This window comes from Sceloporus occidentalis, unplaced genomic scaffold, assembly GCF_023333645.1.
Source record: "Sceloporus occidentalis isolate IW3139 unplaced genomic scaffold, rSceOcc1.0.p SCAF_1, whole genome shotgun sequence".
Classification (NCBI taxonomy): Eukaryota; Metazoa; Chordata; class Lepidosauria; order Squamata; family Phrynosomatidae; genus Sceloporus; species Sceloporus occidentalis.
This window is the reverse complement of record NW_028316981.1, coordinates 99,411,776-99,428,893: the sequence shown is the minus strand read 5'-3', so window position 1 is coordinate 99,428,893 and position 17,118 is coordinate 99,411,776. Positions and strand designations below refer to the sequence as shown.

At 37.5% G+C, this 17,118-nt stretch overlaps 1 protein-coding gene across 3 annotated transcripts in view; it reads right to left on the bottom strand.

Moving 5' to 3' along the window:
• FSTL4 (follistatin like 4) overlaps positions 1 to 17,118 on the bottom strand; it is a 645,791-nt gene that overhangs the window by 25,610 nt on the left and 603,063 nt on the right. For 2 of the 3 annotated variants that reach the window (XM_089530298.1, XM_089530307.1), the window contains exons 9-11: positions 8,187 to 8,348; positions 7,049 to 7,183; positions 4,949 to 4,975 (exon numbers count right to left, since the gene is read on the bottom strand). In XM_089530298.1, the coding sequence (XP_089386424.1) occupies positions 4,949 to 4,975; positions 7,049 to 7,183; positions 8,187 to 8,348 (324 nt within the window). The remainder of the gene's footprint in view (positions 1 to 4,948; positions 4,976 to 7,048; positions 7,184 to 8,186; positions 8,349 to 17,118) is intronic. The other variant, XM_089530316.1, reaches the window with a different exon arrangement.

Below are 17,118 nucleotides of genomic sequence, written 5' to 3'. Positions count from 1 at the left end.
AAACAGCCTGTCTGTGAATTTCTAATACATAATTGTATTCTACATTTTTTCCCCAAAAATGTGTTGCAACTTTAGTTATGTACTTAACTTTCCATTACATGCAAAAGCAGTAATGAATACCTTCTTTCATAGCTTTTCTGTGCATCATGAAACATGTTTATAAAATATACTACAAATACATTTTTGTAATGGCCACTGTCATCCGAAAAATCTGTTGATAGTGTACTTATCTGCCAAATTTCCATAGTTCTGGTGCTGCTACATTTTGGTTTTTTTTTTTTGTAACATCCCTTTTGTTTCTGCTTGAAACATAATCCCTCAATTTAAAGAAAAGTTACCTTTTCTGGATTATAGTTTTTTTTTAGACCATCAAACTGTGAGTCCTGTTCTGTGTCCTAGGAATGTCACTGGAGAACATGAAATGTTTCCAGGACTGGGAATCCAGTATTCATAAATGGTACAATTCAGCCAAAGTTAAAACCACTTTGCAATCCTACTGATTTCAATGGAAGAGACCCGTGTGGTGGTGATTATCCACATTGAAATAGATTGGACTTGAAAGTGTTTAACTTTGTCTAGATTGTACCAGCATATTTAATAATTAAAATATTTCTAAATGAGAGAAATGATTTTTTTTTAAAAAAGGAAAATCCATGCAATTTTTGTTTTCTTGGTTTAACTGATGTGACTCATCATAGAATGCCTCTCAGCAGTTCCTTGTTGCATAGATCCTGCAAACAGTTGACAATAAAAATACGAATGTTTACAGGACTGGATCCTCCTATATTAATTATATAAAATCAAAGCACAAAGGCATATAAATATTATATGGCTTTTACTATGCTTTTATGAAGCATTTAGAATTCCATACATGATGTTTAGCTTTGGAATTATACCACAGAAATACCCCAGTTAAGGCATCAAAGTGGACCTAGGAGCAATGATCCTTAAATGTGATGCTGCAGTGAGGGATCATGCATTTTCTGAAAGCATAGCTAGCAAGCTCCTATGTTATCATCACCACTGAAGAACTGAAGCATCTTAGGCTTGAAGTATCTTTTGCTGACATTTTCAACACAGGTGGACCAAAATCCCTTCTTGCCACATGCACACAGTTCCTATCAGTTTCAGTGGGGACTGAATACATACATCAGAAGGCAGGATTTGGCCCTTGATGCAATGAGTGCATGTTTCTACAGATGTTTAAAACTGGGACATTTTAAAACAAATGATAACAATCATGCATTAACTTAATGGCATTTGTGAGCTATGCCTACTCATGCACATTAACCATCCTAGTGTGTTATTCAATTAAAATGCATGTTTGGTTCTTCAGATTTTATTGGCCCTATTCTTAAAGTAGATGGTAATGGTAATATCAAGACTATTTGATGCTGATTATTTTTCAGTTGTTTAGTAACAGTTTCTGATAAAAAAAATTCATTAGGAAAATGCAGAAATTTGTGCTTTGGTTTCTATTAGAACTAGTCTTCAATTACAGAAATTTTTAAAACTGAGTTTAACTGAGTCCCCCCCCCCCCCGATTCTGATTATCTGTAATGTAAATAGGCATGTAGCACCGTCTATATTGACCTTTAGAAGTCCTTTGTGACCAGAGCAAATATTCATCACTTGTTTAATTTATCGATGTGAGTCCTTTTTAACTGAATCGATTTTAGAGGACACTCTTATTTCTCAACTAAGTGAATGGTGTTACAGTCATGATAATTAGCAATATAGCACTGTAGCAGAGAAAAGAATTGCACTAACAGATTGTTTCTATTAGCAAATTAGCAATGTGTCCTTTGATATCAGTTGCATATGTGTTATCTGACACCCTTTCCTTTTAACATTTAAAATTCCTGTCTCTAAAATCTTAATTGTAACAAATTAAAAAATTCAGCAGTAATGCAACATACTACCTGTGCATCAAACGCGTTTATCAGACAAGGGAAATTGGAAGTATAATCCAATGGCAATCCAAACGCAATCATGGGGTTTAATGTTATTGCGTGATAGACTACCACTTGCAATTTTGAGCAATGGGAAATCAGTCCAAACGCAATCATAGGGTTTCACGTTATTGCGTGATAGATTACCACACGCAATTTTGGGCAATGGCAAGCTATTTTCGGGCAATGGAAAGTCAGTCCAAACACAATTCGAATTCACGTAAGCTCCACTTTCTTTTCACTCGAAATTAAGAGAAATTCCTCCTGTGTGATAAACTCCAAATATAGCATCATTAAACTATTATATTTTTCATGTATATGTATGTGTGTAATTTTACAATTCATAAATGACCAGCCTTTTCCCCATTTACAGGAAATTGGGCTTGATCATAAACACAAGCCTACAGCAGCGGAAAAAAAGCTGCATAGTGATATTTATTTATTTATTTATTTATTTATTTATTTAGGAGGGGACAAAAGACTGCTTTGCTATTTTTGCAGGATTGAGTCTAGAAAAAGAGTGTTTCGTTATTTTGGGATATTCATGGTTTCTGAAAAGAATTCTAAAAATATAGCATCTTTTTAATGTTTACAGTAAAAGATATATTCCTATGTCCTTTTATCATTGTAAAGCCTGGGATCTTTTCACACTAAACAAGTACACCACTAGGATTCCACTTTGACTTCTCTGGCAGCATCCTATGAAATCCTGGGATTTGCAGTTTAGGGTGTGGCCTTTATAATTCTCAGCCAGGGGGCTCCTCTGGTGCCTCTGACCAAACTACAAAACTCAGGATTCAATGGGACAAAGGAGATTATCACATCTGGCTTTTAAACTGCAACATTGGCACGGTACATACGGCACTAAAGCGCCATGCTCGCGCCATACGGGACCGTGCACCAACTGCAAGGTCCCTAACCCTAGCACATAATGGTGGCACGATAATGGCGGTGCCCTATGCACATGGGTGCCACCATAACAGCGTGGTGTGTGCGTAACATCTTCGCACTGCCCCAGGCAGCTTAGGGCAGCCTGGGCACAGTGTGCAAAGGAGCTCCGAAACAGAGCTCCTTCTGAGGGTGCATGATGGCTGAGCGGTCCCTTTCTCCCCTGGCTCTGACTCCTGGGGTTTCCTGGGGCATGAAGCCCCAAGGACACCCCTTTTCCAGGCCACAGGAAAGTGGCATTTTGCTGCTTCTCCGTGGCCTGGAGAAGCGCTAGATAGGGGCCTCTGGCCTGTCGGTATGGTTGTCCTGACCCCAATCCTCCGGGGAAAGAGGCGGATACAGGCCGCTCCAAAGGGGCAGTCTGTACTGCACCTATAGTTGTAAAGTAACACCTTTGGCAATACTTATCACATAATGTCACCTCCGGCCTGTATTAGCTATATCTGTGATGTGTGGTTAGGGCATCCCTTTTCACTGATGGGGGAACCTCATCAATAAACTCTCAATCTCATGGCAGTCCTTTTAATCTCCATGTGCAAAATGTCATGGCTGGAAGAGTTACAATATTGGCAGTCACATGGTATTGAAGGCTCCTCTTCTCCCACTGTCCACCTTACCCATCACTATTCCCAAGCAGCTTGATTTAATTTTTTTTCTATTTCTTTTTTTCAACTTAAATGTCATTAGCAGAACTCCAGAACTGCATTGAAAAGTAAAAAGTAAATTAAAACAAAATAAAAACAAAAGGCATGCTGGGTAGGGCATAGGACAAGGAGATGGGCTCAAGGGGAAGTCCGGAAGGGAGCATGATAGCAGAAGCAGCCCCAGTCACATGATTGGCAAAAAGTGCAATAATGGCTGCTGAGAATCTGTCATGTTTCTGTTTTCTTTAACAAGTGCAGTTGCAGCAAGAAAGGGGCTGGTGTGATAATGTTCAAAGCCATGGCTGTTAAAGTGGAATCATAGTTCTATAACTGTGTAGTGTGAAAGGACTTGTTTTTGAAAACATTCTGATAAGATTCTTTGACACTAATGGTGAAATAATACACCTGTTTTAAATAAATTCAGTATAGATTGATAATTTCAACTGTTTGAGGGATCCTGAATTGTGCTTAGGTACATATGCCCCAAAGAGCCAGTTACTACCACTAAAACCTATATTAAACCAGGGCATGCTGTTTTATAACCAGCATATCAAACATCTATTGAAGAAGTAAAAAATAATCATGTTTTCCATGACTGGCATTTGTGAATGCAAATTTATGAGTTAAATATCTGACACCCATAGAGAGTGCTGGTGGCTTCCTTGTCAGTTGGGTGGTAAGTCTGCTCTCGCACTCAGTCTAAACTTTAATGGAGTATTTTAAATTGGTGCACCTTTTGGGGGGTTATGATTCAGCACCTTGGATAGCCCTTTAAATTTCAGACTAAAATATGAAGTGGATTCATTGATATGGAGACCACACAGCAATACATTCAGGGAAGTTTAAGTGATTTTTGCTACCAGCAAATGTATTTACTGGAATATCACTATAATTATTCATGCACATATTTAATATATTTGCATATCACATAGTGGTCCCAAATGAATAAATTCAGGGCTCCCTCATATATTATTGCAAAGAATGGGCATTACTTTTTCTGGTTCTTATCCCTCATTGTTACAGTAATGTCTGAAATGGTTAGATGTAAATAAGGATCTGATATACTTACATTTTATTTAAGTTTAAGTACAAAAGTACAGTACATCATGACTTTCAGTCTAGTCTTTCAGCAGACAATTAATGGTATATTTATGAATCTACCGTTTATTTGCATTGTTAACTTTCTGAATGCCTATTATATTTTATGGGATAATCTTAAGAGTCCTTCTAAAATACTGTATCACACATAGTGTGCCAATTATTTCATTGGTTTCCTTGTAACTTAAAACGAGACCTGCCAACATCGCTAAAGTTAGTGGCAAATCAGTGGAAAATGGTCCATTATGGAATTATTAAAGCAGACAAGCACATTATCACTACAACAAGACAATTTTACTGCAGTACCTTCCTCTCGCCACAGTATGTTTGCAACTGCAGCATCAGAGAAATGGGAGAGCCAGAAAATGGTCAAGAAAAGGAAACAAAAAACAATGTCAAAATTACATTGTAGCAGTTAAATGAATTTAATACTCTGTTGTTGCCATTGATTTCTTTAAAATAATATTTATTTCTGTGATAGTCGTACAGCGTTAATCTAGAAAAAATTTTTTGTTGAAGTAAAGGAGTGACAAAAATACACCTTACCAATTTCAATTTTCTTTGTTGGGATTTCCCCCCACCAAAGCCTTTATACATAGAAGATTCTCATTAAACATTTCTGATTATTCCTTAGGAGAGAAAAATGTGTCTCTTCATGAGTAGATGATGTTTCTTTTTCTGCAATCACAGCCTTTTATCTTGCACAATCATACAAAAGCAGCAACCACATGAAAGCTTGATGTGGGTGCTATGTATTTTCTGACAGATAATTACTATGAATATAATAGGGAAAGCAGACTTTCCTCTTATTAGTACTCATTAGCAAGCGCTTTGATGTTCAGTGCTTTTAAAAATTATGTTTAAGAAGACTTCTCTGTGCAATCCACAAAAACCACAAAAGCAGCCATGTTGGTGTAGACGGCTGTTAATCATTATGATAACTAATATATAGTTGTGGAATTAATGCTGCTCCCCCTTCTCTACCCTGTGGCAGTCTTGCATTTGACATGGAATGCACATTAGTTAGGGAGCCATAGGCAATTGCAGTTATTGTTATCTTGTGATATGTGCATTGGAAGACATATGTATTTCATTTTTACATGTATCTATATAGCTTATAAAAGTAATATGATTGTAAACTGGCCCTTGAGAGTTTGGTTTGTCCAGAATTATCCATCTGATGCATCTGATTCAAAAGATTGCAAGATTTGTCTTATATACTTTTTTGAAAGTATAGACAGCCAAGAGGACTGATATTTATAAGGGGCTGTTGCTAATTTTGAGCATCAAAAAGGAGGAGAAACATACAAAGTTAGATTTTAGATATAATTAAAAGAAATGTGACCTTAAAATATATATAGATAATGTCTCATTCTTCCATACCATGATAATTCAGTTGTGTAGATTCATGTTCCTTTGATTTAAGTCTGAGCACAACCCTGCAGATACTTTCTTAGCTTTATTTCCATCACATTCTACTAGCAGTGGAGCTTTGGGTTCAGCTTTAGGTCTACAAGATAGAGGTGTGTAATTCCCCCACTATTCTCCTGCCCTATTTCACAATCGGTTGGTAAACAGCCAAATATAACCAACCTACACACCTGTAATGTGAGGAAATTTCCAAGTCCCAGCACACTCCAGCATATACCAGTATAAAATGGACATAATGTAGAGGCATGAATCTTGTTGCCCCCAACAGCTCTGCTCTCTAGAATCCTTGGGAATGGAAGACACCAGAAGGGATCAATTTATGCTGGGACAGGAACAGGAAACCGGTAGCTTCCAGCTCATGGTGCACTATCAGAAGGATATCAGTGCATAGGAGGTATCTCTTCAGCCTATGGATGGATAGGGCCATTAACATAAAACTCAATTTGAGATGACTTATGGAAAATAAGTAGCACAGCAGTGAGCGTCTTAAGCTGAAGGCAGGACAGGCTAGATGGAGACTTATAATGTCCAGTGTACTGGAAATTTGTTGTAGTTCCTGAGAATATTAGAGGATGCTATATCTCCAGTGGATATCATTTGTAGGCTTAATCTGAAATTGGTCCAAGGGCAGAGTCTACACAACACTAAACAACCTCATGTCCCATGCATAATTTTAGGATGAAATTTCAAATAAATATATTTTCAAGGACAATTAGGAATCCGGGGAGATAGATGTGGAATGTTTTCAACACATTGAACATTCTTAATTAATTATTGCTTGTGATAAATGGAAAACTACATGTTTACATTATGATTATGTGAACATTTACTAAAAAAAATTGGCTCCATTTTTCCAAAGCCCACAGTTTTTAAAAAGCAAGCAAGAAAAAAAATTAATCTTAGACACACCCTCTTACATGTTCATTCATAACTGAAAGAAAAAAATTAAGAAATACATGGAAGAGTTCAACGTACGTGTCTTTCTAGCTGAATCTTCAATGAAGAGAGAAGAAATGTCCTCATCAACACCCACTTCATTTTTAGCAATGCAAGTATAGGCCCCTGTGTCTTCATACCGAACACTGCTAATGTGAAGCTCACTTCCATTTGCTGCAAGAAATAGAAAGAAATCCATAAGCCACCCTAGCTTGAAAAAGGTTTTGGAAAGGGAGAGGTTTTAGGGAGCCAACCTTCACTTGGAAGAGGGAGCTCTGCTAAAATTAAATAGGCTCAGGGTGTTACACCTGACCTCAAACATATCAGGGGGTCAAATTCAAAAAGGATTTCAAGTAGTGTCAATGTTAAGATTGCTTTTTATTGTTTACTGCTCTTGAGTTGACCCCAACTCATAGTGACCTTGTGGATGAGACATCTCCAAAATCCCTTGTCCTCAACCTCCCTGCTCAGGTACTGCAGATTTAGGCCCGAGGCCCTCTGACTGAGTCTAGCAATCTGGCAAGTGATCTTCCTCCCATTCTACAGCCTTTCACCTTCCCTAGCATTATCACCTTTTCTAGTGAGTCATACATTCTCACGATGAGCTTGCTTACAGAAGAAGAAATCTCGAAATGTTGAGGGTAAGTAAGGGAAAAATCATGAACCCATGAAATATGAGCCATTTGTTAAGAATAAGAGAGAGGATGGCAAATGATAAATACATTTTCAAGAAAATCATACTTTGCATTTTCTGGAAATTCAACCTAGTGGTCTTATAAATATTTTGACAGTATGAACATATAACATATAAAAGTGCAGTTCAAAAGGAAGTGCAAAATCTGTTCAGGTTATATGTCATGCCCTAATTTTATTTTATTTTTGGTAAACTGAATTTAGAGAATTTTTCTTTATATTGATGAATAGAATCATAATTTTCCCTCCCCCATGATATTTCCATAAAGAGAAAAACAAAACAAAACAGTATAATGATTTATACAAGATGTGGGATAAATTAACTTTCATCCTAAACAAGCCAGCACATTCAGCAGGATTTACCAAGTAAGAAATATAATTTTAGCATTGATTGTGACTTAGTAAAAAAAATATAAGCAAAAATACAAAACCTTTTCCATTTCATTCTGGCTTAAAGAAAGATAAAACAGTTTCTAATTTTTACCTAACAGCATCAGTTGCTTGGATACTTTTGGCACAACACCCATACCATTCTTCAGCCAGGAAATTTTGGGATTTGGAATGCCCTCAGCATGGCATTTGAGGCTTGCTGAAACTCCAGGTTCTTGAGCCTGGGTTTCAGGATAGACACGAATCACTGGTGGCACTGTAGAGAGAGAGAAAAAATATATTGGTGACTTTACACCAAGCTGTCATATGTCGCCTCCTATTTTTTACTGCAGTTTGTGTATATCTAATGCTGTACTCAGAAGCAAACCCTGTGTTACATGCAGTTGCATGTTTCTTTGTCCTGCCATTTTGTTTGTTTTGTTTATTTTGTTTATAAAGAACTCAAAATCAGAAGAACAAAAAGAATATCTCAGGTTGTAAATTTTTCCTTTCCTGCTGCCCATGGGCTCAAAATGTGCACCTCTCTCCACTGGTTGAAAAAATATGAGATCCCGGTACATTTTCTCTGCAGGAGGAAAAGCAGCCAAGGTAGCATGATTTTGACCTAAAGCCTCACAAAATCCTTTACCATCACTCTTACTCTCCTGACTGCACGATCTGATGGTGAGTATTAGAAAAGCAAACTAACAATCAATGGAAGTGCATTCGGTTGGGTCTTATTACATCCTGATATTAGCAATGAAGAAGCAAAATCTTTCTGGTGCAAACTTAATCTAATAATTTCAATACTCTAGGATTTGTTAGGGGGATGTAGATTCCCTCCCCTCTGAAGAGTTTTGTTGCCAGGCTTATTGTTGTTAGCAGTGCAGTCGTATGTAGATTAATATCAAAGCCAGTATTTTAGTAGCTTTGCCAGTGGAACAACTGAGATAAAAGCTAGTAAATCAGGATTCAGATGATTGACTGATACAATAAAATTTTAGCAGGACTTGGTGTGTGTGTGTGTGTGTGTGTGTGTGTGTGTGTGTATGAGAGAGAGAGAGAGAGATAGGAAACTTGGGGTGCTAACTGTGGAAACAGTTACATTTCTCCAAGGTCAGAGAGTGGAGGCATGTGCTTCAGTTTCTTTCAATTGTTTTAAAAGAATGCCACCCACCATTGGTGATGGTGGCAACAATAATGCTATTGACTCTTTAGTCACCTGTTACTTTCTTTATAGTGTAATTCTGGGGCACCATGGAGGAGAAATGGAGGAATACTGGTTCCCATTTACTGTGTGGCTTCTGGTAGCAATGCAGAGGTGGTTTTTTTTAATAAGCACCTGCTACTGCTACAGGTTAGGCCCTCCAAAAACTTACAGTTTGACATATAATCCCTCTTTTTATTTCCCAAAGGCATTTTGTCCCTGGTGGTGGTGGACAATTATGGCAACCCTACCTCCAGTCCATCTGCCTTGGTCCAGGCCTCAGAGGTTGAGAAGAACTGCTGGACCTCTTCCCCTTCCCCACCACTACTCCCTTCTCCTTTTGTTTTGTGTCTTTTTAGATTGTAAGCCTGAGGGCAGGGAACCGTCTAATTTTAAAAAGATTGTATGTACAGCGCTGTGTAAATTTATAGCGCTTTGTAAATAAAGGCTAATAATAATAATAATAATAACAACTATGAAATCCAGTAGGATAATTAAACACAGTCCTGTAACCTGCAAATAAGCCCAGTTGACTCCAGCTTCAGTCAGGTTCTGCCCATGATTTTTCAGTCTGTGCCCTCACACTAGTTATACTCTGGTTTCTGGATTTTCAACATCTTTTAAAATGTATTCATTAGCAAATTGACCTGGCTTTGGTAGGACTAAACCCCCACTAGTCCCACCTTCACCCCCTCCATTCCATTCTTTCTTCTACCCTTCTCACTTTCATTTTTCTGCTGGGGCTTCTCTCTCTCCATGTGATTCTGCCTAGGGCTGCATCTCCTCTGCAGAATTAATGCAGTTTGACATCACTTTAACTGCCATGGCTTAATGCTCAATGGTATCAATTCTGGGATTTGTAGTTTGGTGAGATATTTATCCTTCTCTGCCATAGGACACTGGTGAAACAAAAAACTACAAATTCCAGGATTCTATAAGATACAGCCATGTAAAGTGCCAAACTGCATTAATTCTGCAGTGGGGCACCAACCTAAGTTACAACCCCTTTTGCCTTCTTCACCTCAGTGCTGTTTCTCTTCTTCCAAACCTGAAGCCCTTTCCTTTCTTTCCCTATCATTTGCACCTTTATCAGCTACTGGAATCAGTCCTATTCTCTCTCTCTCTCTCTCTCTCTCTTTTTCTGGATTGCTATATTCTCATTCCCAAAATCAAGATAGACACAGGTTCATTATACACATTTGCTCATTATAAAGGTCAGTGGTGGTACAGGACTGATCAGCATAAAAACTCAGTGCTAAATTTCTTCTTAGTAGTTCTCTTTCTAAAAACTGTTCTATATACAGAAAACTATGGCCCGGTACAGACAAGTGCCATCCTTGGGCCAAAATTAGGTTTTGGGAGCGTGCAGCAACTGCTGAAATTTTCATGACAGAGTATGTTTGCTCATCACTAGTCCAGCATGTATACAAATGGAAAGGCTCCTTCTTTCCATGAAATCCCAACCAGCCTCCTTTTTGAAGAAAGAGAGAGACTGAGAAGAACCTCCTACCACCATTATTTGGATACATGTGCATATTCATATGTGAGAAAAGAAGACAGTCCTACCAACAATGCTTATACAACCCCAGTTGTATAACTGAAGCCCCAGCTGAACTGAAAATCCAGTTCAAATAGTACAGATATTCTTTTTAAAAAGTGCTACTTGGTATTTCTACAAGAAACTGAGGGAAGGTGGGGTTACAAAAAATCATCTGGGCTAACTACTTCAGTCTTCTTGCAAGAATCCTTGTGTGCCTGTGGTCAAATCACCTGAACTGAGTTAAATCAAATTCACAGCAGGTTATATGATGTTTCAGTACAGGCATTTTCATGAGGATAATATTAAGTGACACCTTTTTAATGCAGAAAATTACCATGCTGCTTTCTTTTTGGTAGGTGACTTAGTTTGTAACATCAAAAATCAAACATTAAACTTGCTCAGGAGCTTTTTATGGAGACTGAATTAAGATGCTCCCACAGGTTTACTCAGAATGAGGGAAAATGTATAACATCCAGCAGGTATATTTGACTACAATATCCTTCAAGTTATTTCCCCCCAGAGACTAGAAAGATTCCATGCCCTCACATCTACCTACTAATCCTTAAAATAGTACTCAAGTCATCAGTTCCAGTTAATTCTGTAAATGGAATCAGAAATTACAGTCTTTGTGTGTGTGTGTGTTTTCAGAGACCTTTTTTTTTTTTTAAAAACAGCTCAGGTGTAACTTAAACTGAAGTGACTAGAGGCAATTATGGAGTGAGAAAAGAAGAAGCAGAAGCTGATAACACATGAACGACTCTTGTTTCTATGTTACATTAGGCATTTTGGATTTATTTTATTTTTATCCATAAGCTCATCAAGGGCAATTACATTATTAGGATACCTTCTGCCATTTATTACATTACAATAAGCTTCATATACTATGAGAGGTTTTATCCAGGCTGACAGCATGCTTTCTGACCTTGCCAAGCCCACCAATCATGGATTGTCTGGAGGAATAAATGCCAGACTGGTTATATTCTCTCTCAGAAGGAAAGAGATTTGTGTACTGAGGCAACCACAGAAGCCAACATTCTCTTAGTAAATTAATGCGAGTGGAAGTATAGCATATTAATATAGCACGCTCTTACCATTACAATACCCATTACAGCCAATGGCAAACTAATTCTAGCAGGCACTATGCCATACTTTCAAATGGTTACCAGATTTGTATCATGATTAAATATAACTTTATTTCTGTAGCTGATATCTATCCAAGGAAGTACACAAACCTTTTCAGGATTAACACTAACAGCTTGACAATATTTGTACAAATCAATTAATTTTCTTTCTTTGTGCCTTGATTTACAAGGGATACAAGAGAAAAATCTGTTACAGATGGTGATATATCAAAGGCCTGTTACAGACTGCCAAAATAAAGCTGCTTCGGGTCTCTTTGGAGGTATGCTATTTAAATGATGCATGGGTCCTAAGAGTCCGGAAGTCGCGCCAAAGCCACAGTCCATTCCTAAGCACTGGAGTGCAGCTTTGGTGCAGCTTCCGGATTCTTAGGATGCATGCATCATTTAAACAGCATACCTCCAAAGAGACCCGAAGCAGCTTTATTTTGGCAGTCTGTAACAGGCCTAAGCCATCTTTTTATCAGATTTATAGAAAGAGAACAAAAACAGGTAGTTGTGTTGGTTCACAGCATTTATAGAGGATTTTCTTTGAATATTTCTCTGTATACTTTTGATGTTTGATGAAAACTTTCTCTATGGCTGTGAGGTGTGTTGCATGGATTAAACGAAGAATAGTACAAGGCCGAGTTTCACTTACACTTGGGCAAGCAGACCAGAAGGCGACTTTGGGAATTACCTCTTCCCTATTCAGACCTTTGTGTCTCCCTAATGTCTTCTATGCAGGTTTGAGGACTATCCAGAGTACAGCCATACTGCAAAAATAAAGCAGTTTGATACCACTTTAACTGCCATAATTACATGCTATGGCATTCTGAATTTGTAGTTTTGTGAGAGCTGTGGTGCTGCAAGAAAATACAAATCCCAGAATTCTACAGGATGGAGCCATGACAGTTAAAGTTGTGTCAAACTACTTTATTTCTGCAGTATGGCAGCAGCCTCAGAATAGCATGAGAGATTATCCTACAGGAAAAAGGTTAACGGATGACTATGATTTTCCCATTGTTTTCTATCAGTAGTGATCCCTGGAATCTCCTAATGTTTTTGGAGAATAGAAGGAGTCCTTCCATTTATGAAGACAATCCAGTTCTGCCTTGAATAGTCTCTTGCAGACTGCATGTGCATGGTATTTTGTGGCTTTGCAGTCTTGCTTTATTCAGAGTTTTCGAAAGAGAACAACAAAGAAGATTTTCACAGTTGCCTGCATGGGTGCTAAAACATCCTGAAACGGAGCTAAAAGGGGAAAGAAGCCCCTGTGTCTGAAAGCCTGGAACACTGCTGAATCACCATGGAAACGTGCCTCCCTCCTTTGCATGCCTGAATCGGCTCACTCCTCTCCCCGTGAAGTGATTCAGGCACGCAAAGGAGGGAGGCACATTTCCATGGCGATTCAGCAGTGTTCCAGGCTTTCAGACACAAGAGGCTTCTTTTCCCTTTTAGCTCCGTTTCAGGACGTTTTAGCAGCGATGCAGGCAAGTGTGAAAATCTTCAAAGAGACACTTAAGCTTATTGCAGAGCATTATGATAACATTCTGGGATCCTAATGAGAGCAAAACGGTGTGCATGTTATCTCACGGCTTGGTTCTCATCGAGTTCTCATTCTGTGCTCAATGTGTCCCACCCCCGTTCCAGGGTGAGAACTGTAAAAATGTGTTCCCAGCTGGCTGTAATGTTTACGGACCGATCTAGGTGACGGTGTGCAGTAATCCTATCCAGTCTCATCCCGTCCTCGTGTTCTGATCGGCTGGGACAATTTCCTGTTCTTCCCTCCTAGAGTGTCTATAAAATCTAATGTTCTTCCAAGTATAATGTGGTGAAGGTGCCATAATTGTTTTTTTATTTACCATGTGTAGTTAAAAAAACAATGAATGATCAACTTGTAGACATGTCAGAATTGCCGTTTATTTTCAATTCTTTATTTCAATTTCATATTATGTTATTATTATTATATGACGTTATGAAACATAGTGGAAAATGTACCATGAAATAAGAAATATTAAATACAGTGCGCCCGCTCTATACATGGCTTCCACTTTACACGGAAGCCGTGCTGCAATCAAACAAATGGGCAGTGCCCGGGGAGTGCACACCCCGCGCCACCGCAACCACAAGCCCCATTCAATTTGCCTTATGTGTGTGTGTGGGAGTCTGGAACAGATCCCCCGCATAAGGAAAGGCTCCACTGTATGTAATTATCACTCATACAACACACACACACATATATATATATAATGTTCAAAATATATGTGTGTGTGTACACACATAATATATGCGTATATATTTATATAACTTATATATATTCGATATAGATATATAAAATTTATATATGATGACTAATATATGTAAATGAGTATACATATATATCTGTACATATATATATATATATGTATTACTATATTATGTATGACTGATTATATCAACGTGTGTGTATATATATATATATTTAAATGTATTTGTGTATACACACACACAGATATAGATAGATAGATATACCGACATATATATATATATTTCAATTTTTAATTTTCATGGGTGTATATATTTATATATACACATATGTATACACTTGTCCCTCCATATTCGCTAAGGTTAGGGGCACAAGACCCCCGAAATATGGAAAAATGCAAATAATAAAAACGTCACATTTTTATCTGAGAGGACACCTCTCTAGGAATCTCTAGGTCCTCCAGTGAAACTCTGTGGTCAAGGTCCAACAGATATTGACCATAGAACTGCACCGGAGGAGCTGCAAATGCCAAGTAGAGTATTCTCTCTAGGAATCTCTAGGTCCTCCAGTGCAACTTTTGGTTAAAGTTGACCATAGAGTTGCGCTGGAGGACCTAGAGATTCTAAGAGAGAACATATTAATCAAATCCATGAATAATCAAATCCACAAATATCAAAGCCTCAAACATGGAGGGATGGGTATATACATACACATCTATTTGTACTCATAATGTAACAGATAACATTATTACAATTCATATAATTTTTTAAATTTAATTTTTTTATTTTGTAAATAACATCTGAAAACAGCTTCTGGGACTCCATCTTGAAACCCTTGCACTAGTGGAAGTAACCAGAAGTTGTCTGAAGTGTTAAGACGATAGAGTGCTGACATCATGATATTACACATCTTGCAAAACCAATATGCATGTGCCAAAGCAGAATGACATGGGAACGGACTCAGCAACAGTATCCATTCAAAGGGGGTTACTGTGCGATAAAATATGTTCTCAGAACATTATCATCACGGGATCAGTGGGCAAATGCAGTAAGTCCTGTGCTCAGATTGTTACTCCACAGATCGTTTCTGGAGCTTGATGTAAAAGTTACAGGTTTTAATGCAATAAGCTCTTATCTCTTACACCGTCAATAAATAAATACAAGAATAAGTTAAAGTTATAATTCATAGAGAGCTTTGTCTTGTAAGAAATGTTATCTGGAATGTAATATGTGGTAGTCCCATGCTTTGTGGAAGTGGTTATCACAGGCAATGTGTGTGAATCCCTTACTGGCTGTTTTTAATTGACCATTAAAGAACTGAATGTTCCAGTTGGTATTTGAATGAATGCTTGGCCATTTTAAATATTATAAACATTATAGTTGTTCTTTTAAATATTTTGTGCTGGTTTTTAGAGTTGTATTTATTTATTTTACATTTTACCTTATAATTCTCTTTGAGAGGAATTTGCATTAGAAGAAATATTAAAATATCTTAAATTAAATGTTTAAATTAATAAGTGTATATGACAGTAGGTCTGTTGAATCCCATTTTAAAGACAGGAGTAGGCTGATAGTCTCAAGATGTCTTTCAGATAACGTCAGCCTAGGTAATAAAGACAGATATAATTTACCTGCACTCAAAACATGGAAAAAGTATTTTGCCCACTGGCTGAGAACTGTTATGAGAAACTATGTACCTTAGCTTGAGTATTCATATGTTTTCAAGGCTTGTAGGGTGTTTCCGAAAAATAAAGCGTGCACAAAACAATGGATTTACTTTAAAGTAGACACAGCTAAAATGCAGATCATTGGAAACAAATTTACACAGAATGATGCTTTAGTCCATGGGGAAATGTACCATATCTTAGATAATTATTCAAATAAAGTTGCAAATTGGGACAAATGTACACAAATATCAGTGTTCAAAGAAATCATAAAGCTGCACAACCCAGTACAACACAGAGATGAGGGGGAAGTGAAGGTGAGATTTGGGGAAATTCAAGAAGAGCTTTTCATGAGCTTAGGTTTTATTTATTTATTAACTACTGCTCTGGGACAGATGCAAAATTATAAATTATTTTTATAATTTAAACATTATTATTATACATCTCACATGAGTTGGGAAGGCTATGAACAAATGACCCACAAATGTGCTACTGTTCTAAGTGCTAACTGTGGTCAGGGAACCTCAAGGTCTCTGAAATCCCTCCCATGGGTTCTTTATCTTTAAATCAAACAGGAAAGCCCTTTAGAAAGATGGCACCTTCAAAAAGAGGACTTCTTCAGAAAAAGGACTGCTCTCTGTCAACTCGAAATAGAGTGCGGTCCTCTGTCAAAGAGGTTGATCTTATGCTGTGCTAGTTCCTAAAGATTCATTGGCAAAGCTAACAGCCTTCAGTTGTATAGGATCAAGCCCTGTACCTTAGAATTAATACCGCTAAGGCTACTTAAATCTCCTTATTCATTCTGAGGACAAGTGAGTGTGGAACAATGCTTTCCCATATATTTTAGCAGCCATTCTGAGTGTACAGATTTACACTGTGACAGTATTAGCAATACCAACCTAAGTCACTGAATCAAAGTTGTCCATTAAAATTGTCTTAAAGTGAAATTATATTGTGCTATAGCTCCATTTCAGAATGATTAATGAGGTCTGCACCTTATCTCTTCACCTTCCATGGGACTTTCTTTCTTGTCTTGCTTTCACCCATTCTGTTTTGAAATATTTGATTTTCCATCCCTTGTCTAGATAATTCATGGCAAAGGTAAGTTATTGCTTGTAATGACTTCACAGTAACTTGGAAAGCATAGAATGAATTTTTATTGTCCTTGATAAAAATAAATTGTAGGCAAGCACTATTTTTTTTTTTTGTTATACTTGCAAGGTCATTAGATGAAGACTTTGGAATTTATAGAGCAATAGAATACCTTCCCC